The 16,047-nt window shown below is 38.6% G+C and overlaps 1 protein-coding gene across 4 annotated transcripts in view; it reads right to left on the reverse strand.

The window, feature by feature from the left end:
* The window catches only part of Uevld (UEV and lactate/malate dehyrogenase domains), a 41,272-nt gene that overhangs the window by 11,431 nt on the left and 13,794 nt on the right, over nt 1-16,047 (reverse strand). For 3 of the 4 annotated variants that reach the window (XM_005380417.2, XM_013511840.1, XM_013511842.1), the window contains 4 exons: nt 14,592-14,755; nt 9,294-9,429; nt 8,213-8,331; nt 4,642-4,744 (listed from right to left, as the gene is read on the reverse strand). In XM_005380417.2, the coding sequence (XP_005380474.1) occupies nt 4,642-4,744; nt 8,213-8,331; nt 9,294-9,429; nt 14,592-14,755 (522 nt within the window). The remainder of the gene's footprint in view (nt 1-4,641; nt 4,745-8,212; nt 8,332-9,293; nt 9,430-14,591; nt 14,756-16,047) is intronic. The other variant, XM_013511841.1, reaches the window with a different exon arrangement.

The raw sequence follows: 16,047 nt of genomic DNA on the forward strand, positions 1-16,047 counted from the left end.
ATGAGCCCTCTTTAGTAACCCCTGTGTTCCAGGGTTCAGAGTGGATACCTGGTCACTGTATATCAGAGTGGATACATGTCACACCTTTAAGAACTGGAAAGGGTACAGTTAACATTTTCATGCCATTAACTGATACGAGGAACTGCCCTAAGAGCTTTCCAGATGGCTACTGATTTAATCTAACCCAAACACAGGCTGGGCATATGATCCTCACTTTGTAGATGGGAAATCTGACATACAGAAGTAACTTGCTCACAGTCACATAGCTTGTAAGAAGAGACAAAATCCACACCCAGGCGGTCTGGCTCCAGATGCTGTTAAACACTGGTGTATTTAGAAATATAAGTCCTACCCCTCATAAAGATGAGGGAACTGGTACCTGGAGAGGGCAGGTGACTTGTTCATATCATTAAAATTCATGGAACAGTCTGATTTACAACTTTGCAGCTTGGCCCCAACCTTTCTTGCCAGAATTATTTTTCTTTTCTGCCTTAAGCTTTCCCTACTATGAAACATGAAATGGTCCTTAACCTCATTGTTCACTCATGAGTAAACAGAGTAGTAAGGGTTTAACAGAAGTGCAAAAGTACAAGAAGGACTACATAGTGTGTACGATTTTCCATCAAGCTCCAAGCCTTGTAATCTCTTCTTTTGAGTTTAGAAGTTAGTATTTTTTTTTAATAATCTCTTATATAAATCTTTGGCTCAAGCTGAACTGGTCCTATATTCATCCTCCAAATTATTATGTTGGCATTTGCTCAAATTCTCTTTGTCACTATACTTCCCAGATGTTTGATAAACGTGTGTAACTACAACATCAAACACCTCAGGAGCTCTGTGAAGGCAGCGCTTGCCTGTGTCTTATCTTTCCATCTCTCAGATCTCATCACTTAGCACTGGGAACACTTTCCCCATCTCTCTGCTAGGCCTGATCCCCCAGTCATGGCCATCCAAGGTCCTCACTGTCTGGGTTATTCTCTTGGTGTTTTGGCTTGTAGCTAGATATCCTCCCAAAGCCTCATGTGGTCATAGGTGGGGCTTTTCAGAGGTGGCTGGATCTAGAGTGTGGATTAAGGACATGATGCTGGGACTGATTCATGATGCTATGTTAAGATTAAGGCTGTCCCGTCTTGGGTGTGAGTGCTATCTGCTCTAAGGGTGGGTAGCCTGGATAGGATATAAGGGACAGAAAGAGGGTCGTTGCTTGTTGCTGCTTGCTACTTTGAGGCTTTGCTTCCTTCTGCCTGCTATAATGTGTTTCTCCTGCACCATGCCGCTCTGCTATTCCACCCTGCCTTGGAGCTATTTATACCTGGTCTGTGCTATTCATCTAAACTTCTGCCCATGTACAGCCTTCCATATCTAACAACCCCCTAACTCAGTTCTTACGTGCTAGGCTGGGTACTTACAGATTACCAGGGAAGTTTAATAAAAATGTACATTATCTCACATTTTGAATGTTTCATTTAATTAGGTAATGGGAAATAGCTTTCAGAAATGCAACTTCCCAATAAGTCTGATGCACAGCCAGGTTATGGTAAGCTGTCCCATAGGCAACTAAGTTCTTTGCACTTGGAAGGCATTCAAAGTTTTTATCTGACTCTTCCCTTAGATCTTGGTCATTTAATAAGGGCAGTAAGATTGTATAGTTATAAAGAGAATCAGAAAGAACAGTAACCATGTGATGTAAACTTATGGTTTAAGTTACAAAGTTAAGGATAACAGTAAGATTTCATTTGACAGTAATTAATTCAATAAACCCTGAATAAGTCACAACTAATTGTGCAATGTTCTAAGAACACAGACATGAATAAGATATTGTCTGTCTGCCTGTCTGTCTGTCTCTCTCTATATATATATATCAACAGTTAGAACTGAGGGCTTCAGAATGAGACTACCTGGTTCAATCCCAAACTTTACCACTGACTTATAGCATAGTTTCCTCCTATAGTTACCTGCGACCACGACACAAGCCTCTCACTTCTTTCCCATCTCTATATAAGCCCAGAAAAAACAAAACAAAACTGTATCATTCCTGCTGAGCCACTGGTTTTCTCCAGTTCTAGGCCCTAGACCAGTGGGTAGTCACACTTGTAGCAAGTGATTCTCAAATCCAACACCAAGTGTTGCAGTAGACCCAATAAATACTATTTTGTGCTCTGCTTTATTACTGTTGTCAGAGTACAAGGATGATGTTATGAAATACAAGTTCATTATAAAGCATCACTGATATATTTTATTTAAGCCATGAGAAACCAGGCACCTCTGTATCCAATAATCATGTCTAAGGACTGTGAAGAATTGCTGAAGTATTCTAGTTAGTGTAAGTCTAAATAGATTAAAAATAGTGCAAATATTTTTATTTCTCTGGTGTATTAAACAGTCATCTATACGATGGAGTATTAGGAAGGTAGTCAAAGAAATATATGAAGCTATTTAGAGCTCTACGTACTGTTCATAAAGATCGTTACCAGGCATGGCGGCACATGACTATCATACTAACACTCGGAAGGCTGAGACAGAAAATCATGAGGGGAGGATCATGAATTTCAGGCCAGCCTGAGCCACACAGTGAGTTAGAATCTAGCCTGTGCTACACTAAAAAAAAAAAAAGACTTTAAAAAGTGTAACATTTATTTCATTAGTTAAACAGAACTGCCAGAAGACCTGGCAGTTTAATTTTGAGTACATTTGCCCAAAAGGATGGACACGGGTGCTTTTTTTTTTTTTTTTAAGTGTACCTGAATGCTCGCAGCAGCACTATCACCACAGTGAACAGGTACGCGACTCATGCACGTCCACTCATGTCTGGTTAAATCAAACGCGCTCTATGCATAACAAGCAGCAGTTCTCAGCCACAGAACGGAATGACGTCCTGACACATGCTGCATTATAGGTGAACCTTGGAAACACTATGCTAAGTGAAAGATACCGCGCACAAAAGCCCACGGATTGCCTGGCTGTATTTACAGGAGGTCTCCCATATCTATAGGGCCCACATTTATGAATTCAATTAACTGAAGATCAAAAATATTTGGAAAAAAAAACCCAGCACTGACAAGAGAAAAAACGGTACCAAACATGTACAGACTTTCCCTTCTTGCCATTATTCCCTAAACAACACAGTATAATGATGTACACTGTAATAGGTGCTATAAGTAATCTAGAGATGAGTTAGAGAGTAAAGAGGATTGTGTAGGCTAGATGCAAATACTACACCATTTTATACAGGGGACTTGAACACCTGCAGATTTTGGTATCCTCAGGAACCAATCCCTCATGGACACTGAGATACAACTGTACATAAAATATCCATTAGAGGCAAATCCACAGGGATAAGAAAGCAACTTAACAATTGAGGGAGGGTAAAGTAGGAAGCATTTGCTTAATGTATCTACAGTTTCTTTGGGGGTGATGGAAATGTTCTAGAAAGTAGATAATGGTGATGCTTCTACAACACTGTAAATGTACTCAATATACATTATGAATTAGTACTAAAAGTTATGAAAGGTAATTTTTTTTTTTGGAGACAGGGTCTTGCTATGTAGTTTAGGCTGGGCTTGAACTCACAGTGTAGCCCAGGCTGGTCTCAAACTCATGGTGATCCTCCTGCCTCAGCCTCCTGAGCACAGGGATTACAGGCATGTGCCACCTCGCCCGGCTCTATTAAAGGTAATTTTATGTTATGTGTATAATACAAGAAAGGGATTTAAATAAATATAGTAAGTGATTATATGCAAAAAAAACCTGCACAAAAACACACAGCCAGTTCCCTCATTCTGACTCCTAAAGCAGCTATTCTGAACGATTATTTATTCCAGATTCAGTTCATCATACACAAGCATAATTGTATACATATAAATGTACATGTATTTGCATGATCCTATGTAAATCTCTCCCCCAAATATGATAGCAGCTATTTTAAAAATCCAAATGAAGAAAAGTACAACTTTAGAATAATCAGTCAGCTGTAATCATTTATGCATGTCATGATGGGGTGTTACTAACACTTCCAAATGAGCTTTAATTCCCCAAATTATTAATTTACTTCCTGATATCTTATATTTATGAGATGTTGCCATGACATTTACATTACTCCATGTAACAGTAATGAAAAATGGAGACTGAGAACAGGAAATCTGCCCCAGCTGATGTACACTCATCCACTGTTTAGCAGCTACTTCCCGTCCCTACTTGGTGGCTTGCACCATGCACTGTACATCTATTCCAAGGATTCTGTTCTTTTACATATCTGAAGCAACAGTTACTGATGTGTAATGAGACACACAGGAAGAAATAATTTCCTCAGGTTGGAAATGGATCACAACCTCCAAGGTCCATGTACTAAAGTCCCTTAAAGCAATCTGGAAGATATAAGAGGTCCCTTAAGAACTTCAGTGTCTGAAAATGACAGGCACAAGAGAATACCCAGCTCCCAAAGAGAGCCTCTTCGTGAAGCCTACAAAAGGATCATCAGAGCAACTCCTTCCAGAGACTGAAAAGAACCCAGTGGTTATTAAGATACTTTTCAGCATTAGAATTATAGAAATCAATCCCTAGCACAGCCCCTGGTCCAAAAAAAATCTAGGACTCAGATACAAGCACAAACAAAGCAGACATCTTTAAGTAGAATAACCAAACCTTTGCTGATCTCCACATTAGGCAGGCTGAAGATGTCAAGGTCCATTGTTCCTCCTTTAGTCCCTTCTGAACAGTCTAGAAGGACCAGCTTATCCGCAATGCCCTGCACAATACAGCAAGAACAAGGACAGCATTACAGCAGACAGCTACTCAATTTCAATTCATTAAGGAGTGAGGGCTAGCCAAGCATGGAAGCACATGCCTGTAATTCCAATTATTAGGGAGGCTGACGCAGGAAGATTGTAGGTCTGAGTCCACCCTAGGCAAACTTAGTGAGACTTTGTCCTGGAGGGGGAAAAAGGTTGGGAGTAAAACTCAGCACTCCCTAGGTTCAATCTCAGTCCTGAGGGGCAGGGGAGAAGTGAGGGCTAACACAGTACTTGTGTATCTTCTTAGGAAGGAAAAGTAGCTGGGTGTGGTGGCGCACACCTGTAATCTCAGCACTCGGGAGGCTGAGGCAGGAGGATTGTTGTAAGTCTGAGACCAGCCTGGGCTACAAACTGAGCTCAAGGCCAGCTTGAACTGCACAGGGAGACCTTGTCTTAAACAGACCAAAAAAAAAAAAAGAAGGAAAAGTAACACCACAGCAATAAAAGTGATGTGCAAGCAAGAAATTCTGAACTCAAATAATGTGATCCTTTAGGTTTGACTCCAAAAACCAGCCTCTTGAACAGGGCTAAACTCAGAAGCTACAGGTGGCTGGTTTCTTTGACGGGAAGTGTCATAAGGAAGTCTGCTACTGCTTTTGAGTTTATGTTTCCACTTTGCTATCATACTTTCCACTCTAAAAGTTTAGAATGGCTTTGGGGTTCATTTAAGTATCTCATTCCTGGCATGAAAGTCGAAACTCATGCCTGGTTTCTCTTTTTAAAAGGGAGAATGGTCATAAATCTAGAGTCAAATTCTATTATCATGTGGTGCTCTCTGGAGAGCTCATGGAGCATAGTCCACATGCCTACAAACAGCGCCCTGGCTAGCACGGCGGGCTGTCTGTAAGTGACGGTCCAAAATTCCCAGAGTTTGTAGGTCTTCTCCACAGCGACAGGAGACCTGGGGTAAAATGCCGGGGTAGAAGTACCCAGGGATCTACCAGACACTACAGGGAGAAAGCGTAACAATTGCAAAAACAAGCTCACTGCACTATCGGTTAGCTGTGTAACACTGAGCAGCCCTATTTCATGTGGCTGTGAGATTAACTATGCGCAGGACTGGCACAGAGCAGACCTCTCTAAATTAGGGCTATTAACTTTATCATTAACCACATTCAGAAGGAAAATGCAAAGAAAACTATGAGCTTCCATTTTCATTTCCCAGACACACAAAGATCCAAATATTTAATAACAGTAATTGTGGGAAAACAGGTATCCTCGCACACTGGAGGTGTGAGAATAAACTGGTATAATGGACATAGGTGATAATTTGACAATTTCCAATTTAAAACATTTTAAAATTAAATTTAACAACTCCTTTACTCCATCAATTTCACTTACAGCAATTATCCTGCAAGCTTATTAGTACATGTGAAAAACAATACAGTATGTACAAGGGTATTCAAAAAGTTAGAAACCACCAAAATATCCACCATGAAGCAGAATAATACAGTGGCTTAGACAAGAGCCGCTCAAGCCTGGCTACACCAGCCAAGTGTACAGATCACCAGAGTTTCATTAACATGCAGATTTAGAATAAGATTCTGCATTTCTAACAAACTCTTAGGAGATACAAGTTGCCAGTCTGAAAGCCACAGTATGAGCAGTAAGGATCAAGAATATATGTTCTAGCAAGCAGGCTGCCTGTCTGCAAATCCTGGCTCCAGCATTTATTAACACTGTAACTTTGGGGAAGTTGGGTAACCTCCCAATGCCTTGGTTTCTTCATTAGTAAGATGGTGCTAACAATGCTGCTTAGGCAATGAGGTTGTTGCAAAAAATGAGTCAAATGTTTAGACAAGTGCCTGGCACCTAGTTAGCATTAGTAAAGGTCAGTTACAGTTGCTGCTTCCATTACTACTACTGCCACCACTGGGCCACTCTTATTGTTGCATTAGGTTGAAACTACTAATGTTTAAAAAAAAATGGAACCATTTAAAATAAATTTTAAAAGGGATGGGGATGTAGCTCAGTGGTAGCGTCCCTCCCCTGGTCAGGGTCAGTCCCTAATAGTATTTTAAAAAGAAAAGGAAAAAGATTTCCACCTAAACAGTTTACAGCCAAATAATGACAGTGACAATCATCTAATGGTTAAAGAAATATGACTTCGAGGTGCTTTCTCATGTACACACACAATTACAAATAAAATTAACAAAACTCAGTACTATTGTGGACATCAAAAATTATGGGCGTGGTGGCGCACACCTGTAATCCCAGCACTTAGGAGGCTGAGGCAGGAGGATCATTGCAAGTTCGAGGCCAGCCTGGGCTACAAAGTGAGCTCAAGGCCAGCCTGAACTGTATAGTGAGACCCTGTCTCAAAAAAAAAAAAAAAAAAAAAACTGGGTTGCCATCCACATTATTATTAGAAGCATAAATGAGTTCTGCCTTTCTAAAAAGCAGTCTTGCCATGAAATAAGCCATGTCTTCTGGCACACTGGTACTGTTTTTGAGATGGTATCTACTCCAAAGAAACTAATTTGGATAGGAAAATAAGCAACATACAAAGCAATGTTTACAGAAGCATTTTACTTAATAATCAAGAACTGAGCACAACTCAAATTCCAATTAAAACATAGTGGTGTATTCAGAGGGAGGGTGAAGAAAATGAAACTATTAAATGCCAGAAGTTAGCATCTTAGCCAGCTGTAAAATTTCTGTAGCTCTTCTTGGACATAATTTCATTATTTGCTACAGGAGAACCTACTTTCAGGATATATATGAGTCTTAAGTGGAAAGGAAAGAATTCAGCCAGCAAAACAATCACATCTTACTAGGAATAGAAAACCTAATGTGAGCCACCAAATAAAGGTACAGCATGACACTACTCTGTACTAGACCCCATCTCTCAAGACAAGGAGGTGCTGTTCCCAGGACTGGGGCCCTGGACGCAGCCTCTCTTTTACCTCCCTGGAAGGGCTTAAACCTTTATGTAAACAATGTGTTTAGAAAAGAACAAAAAAGATTTAGAAAATAAATCATAAACTTATATAAATATTAGCTCAGAAACTATGACCCAAAAGAAAATAATTAGATAAGGCACTGTTTTTTTTAAAAAAGCTAATTTTCAAAAGAACTAAAATTAAATACTACATTGAATAAGTTTAATTAAAGTAGTATGACTCAGAAAGCATAAAAGAATTTGTGACTGAGTCAGACAAACACCAAGTAGTTGAAGCTTCCCTTCGATTAGGATGAGCCCATTGTTCCAATCACTTTTTCCAAGTCTATTTGATGCCTAACTACTAAGAGACGTCAATGATGACAGCGCTGTTTGTTTGTTTGTTAACTTAATATATTTTAAGGCAAAATAAGATTTTCCTAATGACAAAATGAAGCTTTTATTTTCTGGATCTCACACTTAAACTGTCTAACAGTATGGCACTATGATAGAAGTATTTGTAACCACTAAGCTCACATACCTTTGCTGAAATTGCTAACGTGCAGGCAATACCCAACTCTCCACCTCCAACCACAGTAATTTTATTGGCTATTTTGTTCTCAGGACTTGTCCAACTCTTTGAATTTATATCTGAGACACCTATAAAGAAAAGTGGGTGATTCTAAGAATTTATAATACCAAAAATCTGTATAGTATGTTTTAATATTCTACTAAATACAGGCTATCCTTTTAAAAAGAAAGCTGTCTTTTCAAACCTCTAAAAAATATCATAGAAGACTCTTAAAAAGTCAGGTTTCCACAATTCTGAAAGACATTCTGACTCTTACTGCTTTGGTCTACACCTTGCTGAAATTTTCTTATCACTGCTGAAGAGCATGTGTTTGTCTTTATTCTCAATGAGAAGTAGTAAGAATTACATGTGGCCCAGTGAACTGAATAAGCTAAAAAGCTATGTAAACATATAATGACAAAGGTTCAGGATCATTAATATGTATGTAGTGGTTTTCAACAAAACAAGAATTAAGGCTGGACGTGGTGGTGCACGCCTGTAATCACAGCATTTGGAGGCTGAGGCAGGTGGACTGCTGTGAGTTTGAGGCCAGCCTAGGCTACATAATGAGTTCAAGGCCAGCTTGAACTACATAACGACCCTGTCTCAAAACAACAAGAAAAATAAGAATTATTTTGGGACGGGTGTGGTGGCACACGCCTGTAATCCCAGCATTCGGGAGTCTAAGGCAGGAGGGTCATTGCAAGTTCGAGGCCAGCCTGGGCTACAAACTGAGCTCAAGGCCAGCTTGACTGCATAGCGAGACCCTGTCTCAAAAAGACAGAAAAAAAAAAAAAAAGAATTATTTTGTCAGTATAAAGTAAGTTTTCACATTTTAGGAAATTGTATTCATTGGAATTGTATGGTAGTATCTTATAATTGATGTATAGGAATTTTTTATTAAACACAAACACGTGCAGATGTATACATACACACACATACATATACACATATATATGCACATGTTTAGTTACAGAAATTAAGTAGTGATTTTAGTGAGAAATTGTAAATTCATAACTCTTAAGGTAATCTGATCAACAAAAATACAAACCTTCAGTGATTTTTGCAATATAGGCCAGCAAGTCTACCTGCCGAGCCTCATCAGATGATGGCAGAGAATACAGGGGAAGTTCCTCTTGAAACTTGGCAATCATTTCTTTAATTAATCCAACAATGACAGATTTAGGCTGTACAACACACACAAAGGGAAAAGTTACACGAAAATTTTGCTAAAGAATACTTTTAATCTGTACACTGTGAGAAAAGAAAGGTAAAATAGAAGCAAAGCTTTTAAATAAGGAGGGGAAGAGGGATTGAAGGCAATGGGATAAAAAGAAGAATCAAGATATATCATGTACAAGTACAAATTCCCTATGATAAATGCGATCATTATGTATAACTAAATTGTACCACTTAATAAAACTTGCAACTATTCTGCAATAAAAATTTAATTAAAAACTTAAGAAGAAGCCGGGCATGGTGGTGCATGCCTGTAATCCCAGCACTTGGGAGGAGGATCATTGTGCCTTCGAGACCAGTTTGGGCTACAAAGTGAGCTCAAGGCCAGCCTGAACTGCATAGCAAGACCGTGTCTCAAAAAGACACACACACAAAAAAAAAAAAAAAAAAATTAAGAAGAAATTTATACATTGTCATACAGTTAGCCAAAAGAAAGTACAGTTGATCATTGAACAATATGAGGGGTTAGGGACCCTGAGCCATGTGAAGTGGAATATCTGAGTATAACTTTTGTAACTGCTAAGAGCCTGCTCTTCACCAGAACCCTTACCAGTAACAGATAGCCAATTAACATGTATTTTCTATGTTATGTGTATTACACATAGTGAGAAATACATGAGAACCCTTTATATTGCAATGTGCAGTTTACTGGACAGGCAACCTGAGATTATTGTCACCCGGTGTTTTAATGAATGATCAGATAATCAAAACATGAGCACGCTTCAATAGCAATAGGAGGTAGCTAGGATGTTACAGTAATACACACACTATCTACTACAGTTAACTTCATACAGTTGTGACAATACCATATCTTTGTGTTTGTTTACACTATTTGTCATTATATGCAAATGGTATCATGTATTATAGTCTGTAAGTTTGGGTAAATTTGGATAACTTTTAATTTTTACAATAGATTTGTATATATTTTATGGTACTAAATGATGAAATAAGATTATCCATATATATTTTGTGCATTTCACATACCCTTTTATTTTTTCAACATTTCTAGTCTATCTGGTTTATCTGAAAGCTTTTCTAAATAGTCAAAAATATTTTTAAAAATCCACCTATAAGTGAACATTTGTAGTTCAAACCTGTTGTCCAAGGGTTGTTATGCTTTAGATCTAAAATGTTCCCCCAAAGTCTCACGTGTTTAAAGTCTCATGTGCAGCATTTAGAAGGTGATTGGAAAAAAAAAAAAAAGACGGTGATTGGGTCATGAGGGCACTATGCTCATCAGTGGATTTTTATAGCAGAATGTGTTGTTGTGGGGTGCACCCTGACCAGAGGAATGGGTTTCTGGGGTGTGGCCTAAAGGGTGTATTCTTGTCTTCAGCTAACTCCTTTCTCTCTCTGCCATGGGATGAGCAGCATTCCTCAACTAGGCCCTTCCACCATGCTGTTTCTGCCTTGGCACAACCAACCATGGACTGAATGCTCAGAAACCATATGCCAAAATAAACCTCTCTTCTTTTAAATTGTGGGTATCAGGTATTTTGCTCCAATCATGGGAAAGTGATTAATACAAAGGTCAACTATATTCCATCATGTTCTCATTTTTCCAAAATTACTACACAAATTATGTGATACTTTTAGTCATTTTAATACTCTTAACTGAAAAATAAAATCAAATTCTATTAGCATAACTATTCTCTCCTAGAGATCTCATGGAAAATACTCCACAAGCCTGTAAAATAAAAGGCAAACAATGGTAAGTCAACATCCCTAAAAATTAGGAAAACAGCATGAATATACTTAGTAGCAGAATATCTAGGCTTGGTAACTATATATATTTAAACTATTTATTTTGAAATAACTTTAGACTTACAGAATAGCTGCAAAAATAGTACATGTATTCTTCACCCAGATTACTCAAATGTTAACATTTTATCATGTTTTCTTAGTTTCTGTCTTTTTTTAATCAAGAGAGAATAAACTGCAGACATGATGCTCTTTATTTCTAAAACCTATAGTATGTATTTCCTAAAATAATAATAATAATAACCAACTTGGTACTGGTTTCTTTTAACTTAACTGGTTAAACAACCTTGATGAAATTCACTTAATCTTTCTCAATTGTCACTAATAATCAATACAATGTGAATAATGAATCCCAATGGCTGTTAGGAGATACAAATGAGTTGATGCAGGGAAACTACAAGGTATGAGAGTAACCAGATGGTTATTATTATCATTATTATTATTATTATAATAATGAATATTTAGTGATAGGACACGCCTTTAAAAAGGGGTTAATTTCTCAGCATTTGGGTTTCACTGTGCAAAAATTAAGAAGATGCCATTGGTCAAAAACTAAAATACCTTCCAAGACCAAGCAGATAATATGAAATATGTGAAGCTGCCACTATAACAAACTCTGGAGAGCTGGTTACTGTGGCAAACTGGGAAGAGCATGCCTACAGGCATTCATCTTCGTATTCCAAGCAAAACAAAGTAAAACAAAACCACCCTGCTCTTCAAACTAATCATATGGAGCTAATACAGCTCACTGAATCCCTCAAGAAACTGCACCCCTGGCCTACATGACCTCTGGATTCCTTCTACCTCCAAAATTCTATATAATTATATTGTGTAATTACAACTGCATCAGGAACCTAAAGGCACTGTAGTACTTTTAAATAGGGAAGCCTGAATAACATAATATCTTTTAAAGACTAGTTTTAGCTTATAATAAACAGCCTCGGAATAGTAAAATGAAATCAGTACTGTCTACACTGAAAACAAACAATCCTCAACTAAATTATAGGACTATCACCAAGTATTTATTGAACAAACAAAACTATGAAAAGAGATGCCAAAGAAAACCAGAGAGAAGAAACAGGTTACATGAATTCCTGCGAAGCGCACAGATAGCAGAATGTCGTTTGAGGATGTAGCTCAGAAGCACAGAGCTTGCCTAGCATAAGGCCCTGGTTTAACCCCCAGCACTGCCAAAAAAAAGAAGAGAGAAAGAGAAGGAGGAGAAGGAGTAGAGTAATAATGGATGGATGGACAACTCATGAAGGAAGAATCATAGGTGACCGATAAATACATGAAAAAGATTTCAATTTCTTAAATAACCAAGTAACTGAAAATTAAGATTTAGCTGGGTGTGGTGGCACACACCTGTAAATCCCACCACTCAGAAGGCTGAGGCAAAAAGACTGCTTGAGTTTGAGGCCAACTGGGCTACACAGTGAGTTCAAAGCCAACCTCGACTATACAGTGAGACCCTGTCTCAATCAACAACAAACAAACAGATTGGGACACCATTTTCATCCTTCCAGCTGAGAAATTTTTACTTTGCTCCATTTATTACACTTGTGAAAATCTTATTTAAATCATCAAGTAATGGAGATACAGACATGTTCATAAAGTAAGAAGTCGGCTCCACTACTGACAACATGGTATGTGTCTTTTCTTTTCCTATTTCTTTTTTTCTTTATTTATATTAGAAAAATACAAAACAGCATAGAAACAAATAAAATGCCCATCACTGCCTATCTCTTGACGCTATGTCCATATAACGAGAGCTAATATCCTAGTGTAAGGTTTTTAATTACTTACAACAGCGATGGCCCCCTGTACACCCATCAGTTTAGAGATGAGCAAAGCTCTGTTTTAACGGTAGCACCCCTGCTTATAGCCCTTCTACAATGACTTATGCTGATGGCAGAACTGGCACACTTTGTTCATCTTTTTTTTTTACAGTGTCTCGCTCTGCAGTTCAGGCTGACCTAGAGCTCACTTCATTTGTCTTTTCGAAGGCCAGTTTGGCAATACAGATGAAAAACTAAAAATATTTTAAAACCTTTGACCCAATAATTTAAAGTTAGGAAATCATTAAAGATACATAAGATATACACAAACATTTATATTTAAGGAAAATCCATGTTGAATTTCTTATAACAGAGCAATTTAGAAATATATTATGTAGTCTATGGCCATACCACCCTGAATGTGCCCAATCTTGTTGGATCTCAGAAGCTAAACAGGGTCGGCCAGTATATTATGGCCCTTTCCCCGCATCAACAGGGAACCATTAAGAACCATGCATTTCAGGCTGGAGATATAGCTCAGTGGCACAGCGCCTGCCTGGCAAGCACAAGGTCCTGAATTCAATTCCCAGTACCAAAAAAAAAACAAAGAAAAACAGCCAACATGCATTTCAAAAATAGCTTAACACAGGAGAAATACTCAATATATTGATAAAAATCTGCAGAAAAATATACAATGTAAGGACTTGTAAAACAGACTGCAATTACATACATCAGTGAAGATGGATTTTTAAAATTCAGTGCTGAGGCTGGGAGTGGTGGTGCACAAAGCCTGTAATCCCAGCCCTCAGGAGGCTGAGGCAGGAGGATCACTGTGAATTTGAGGCCAGCATGGGCTACATAGTGAGTCCAAAGCCAGCCTGAACTACTTAGTGACACTGTCTCAAAAAATAAAACAAAAAATCCCCAACAACTTCATGCTGAGGGTAGGTGTGTAACTCAGTGATACAGTTATTGCCTAACATGAACCAGAACTGAAGTTTGATCCCCAGCACTGCAGACAACAAAACCTTAATGTTCATTTAAAACAAACACATCACAGAATATTACATACTGTCTAATTCAACTTACACAAAGGTCAACAACGGGCAAAACTACAAATAAGTAAATGTAAATATATAAATTACGTAAGAATTTTTTTTCTTTAATTCACTATGTAGACCAGCTGGCCTCAAACTCACAACAATCCTGCCTCTCCACCCTTGGGTGCTGGGATTACAGGTGTGGGCCACCACACTTGGCTTACATAAGAGTATTTAATAAGAAGAACTAAGAAATAATACCTCAGTGTCTTGGTAGTAGCTTTTCATGTGCTTCCTCAAGTGGCAAACGGCTATAAAAAGACACGGAGCAAAACAGTGGCAGGCTCCAAACCTGGAGACCACAGCTCTGCTCAGGCTGCTGTCTTCAGGGTTCTGGGACCTGAGTGACCTTAGACGGCCTAATTTCAAATTACTTTGAAAGATCATACGAAGAATGTAATTGAAAGAAAATGCAGTAGTATTTGTTCAGAAAAATAAAAACTTCTTGGAAAAAATCCAAATTGATCTTACATGGCTCCAGTTCTGGAGATAGGGCAAGTATATTCTGCCTTGAGCATCCACGTGTTTTCCAACTGTGATTCCCATATTTGCAGTTGGCTTCAAGAAGCAAATGGGGGGAGCAAAAGGATGAGAATCCAAAATCCAGAAACGAACTGGTATGTTATACGTGTTACCTAAACGAGACAGACAAACACACTTTCAAACAGTAATGAAGCACACACATTATATTCATGATGTCCGTCCCTGGCATTTTAAGAAACAGAAAGTCCAGTCAGGTTTACACTTAAAGGATTAGTGTAAATCCAGGGCTATTTAGAGCCCTAGCACAGCATGTAGGGAAACAACAGCCAGCTCATCTAATTCAATTCAGTACACATTTACGGGATCCGCAGTACCAGGAGTTTGGGACACAGCACCTATTCTATGTAATTTTCCTCACCTAACCTAAGCAAAAGGTAATGGATACCCCTACAGTTGTGTACATTCTATACTGAAATCATTTACTTACCAGTCCATTTTCCTGTTCACTGTAAGCTAGAGAGGATTACATCTCATTCCTGTCTGTATCCCCAGCACCATCTACAGTGCCTAACATACTAGCCGCTTGCTCCAGAGAAGTTTCTTATGTGAATAAGAATGAACAAAAGAACAACGAATGAATCAAATAAAGTTTGATACCCACCCTCAGGGAGCTCAATAATTACAGCTGCTAACACATAAGCTGAGTGTGATACACAGAACTTCGAGCTGAAAATAACTGTCACCTTGTACAGTGATTCTTAAATTTTACTGTACATCAGATTACCCCGAGCCTGAAAAGCATGTAGATTCCCAGAACTTATCTCCTCGATTTAATAGATATGGGATGCCAACCCCAAATCTGCATTTTAAACAACCTTACATACACTGCCACCCCCACACAAACACTCCAGAAGATTTGATACAAACGGTCTATCCATCTTTTAGAAACACTAAAAGAAATCACCTCTGGAAGCACTCCAGTATTCACAGAAGTGGAAGCAGCCTCTGTAAATGGTAACTACGAGAAGTCAAAAAATGACCTAATGGGTCGGGTAGCTCAGGGTTACTCAAGGTAGAGCGCTTACCTAGCACGGGTTTGATCCCCAGCACTGCAATACATAAACTACTTCAGAACTGGAAAGAGTGTATGCGTCCCCAGTTTTAACCGTATGGGTTGTGCCAATCAAGAGCCAAAAACTCTCCCTTGGTTGCCAGGAAGCCACAGCTAAGCCTTGTAACACAAGGGGAAACTAAACTTAGGCTAAAAATCTAATACACTACCTTAGCTGCTCTATTCAATCTCTTAATACTTGTTCCTGCTTTCATAGTCCTATTGCATATGTCTTTCTTTGTTATTTAAGAACAGCTCCTAGGACAAGAATGCCTACTTGCATAAATTACGAGCTAGATGACTGTAGGAAGTTACTGAACTGTCTATACCTCA

Source organism: Chinchilla lanigera, unplaced genomic scaffold (assembly GCF_000276665.1).
Source record: "Chinchilla lanigera isolate Chin_1 unplaced genomic scaffold, ChiLan1.0 scaffold00013, whole genome shotgun sequence".
Lineage (NCBI taxonomy): Eukaryota > Metazoa > Chordata > Mammalia > Rodentia > Chinchillidae > Chinchilla > Chinchilla lanigera.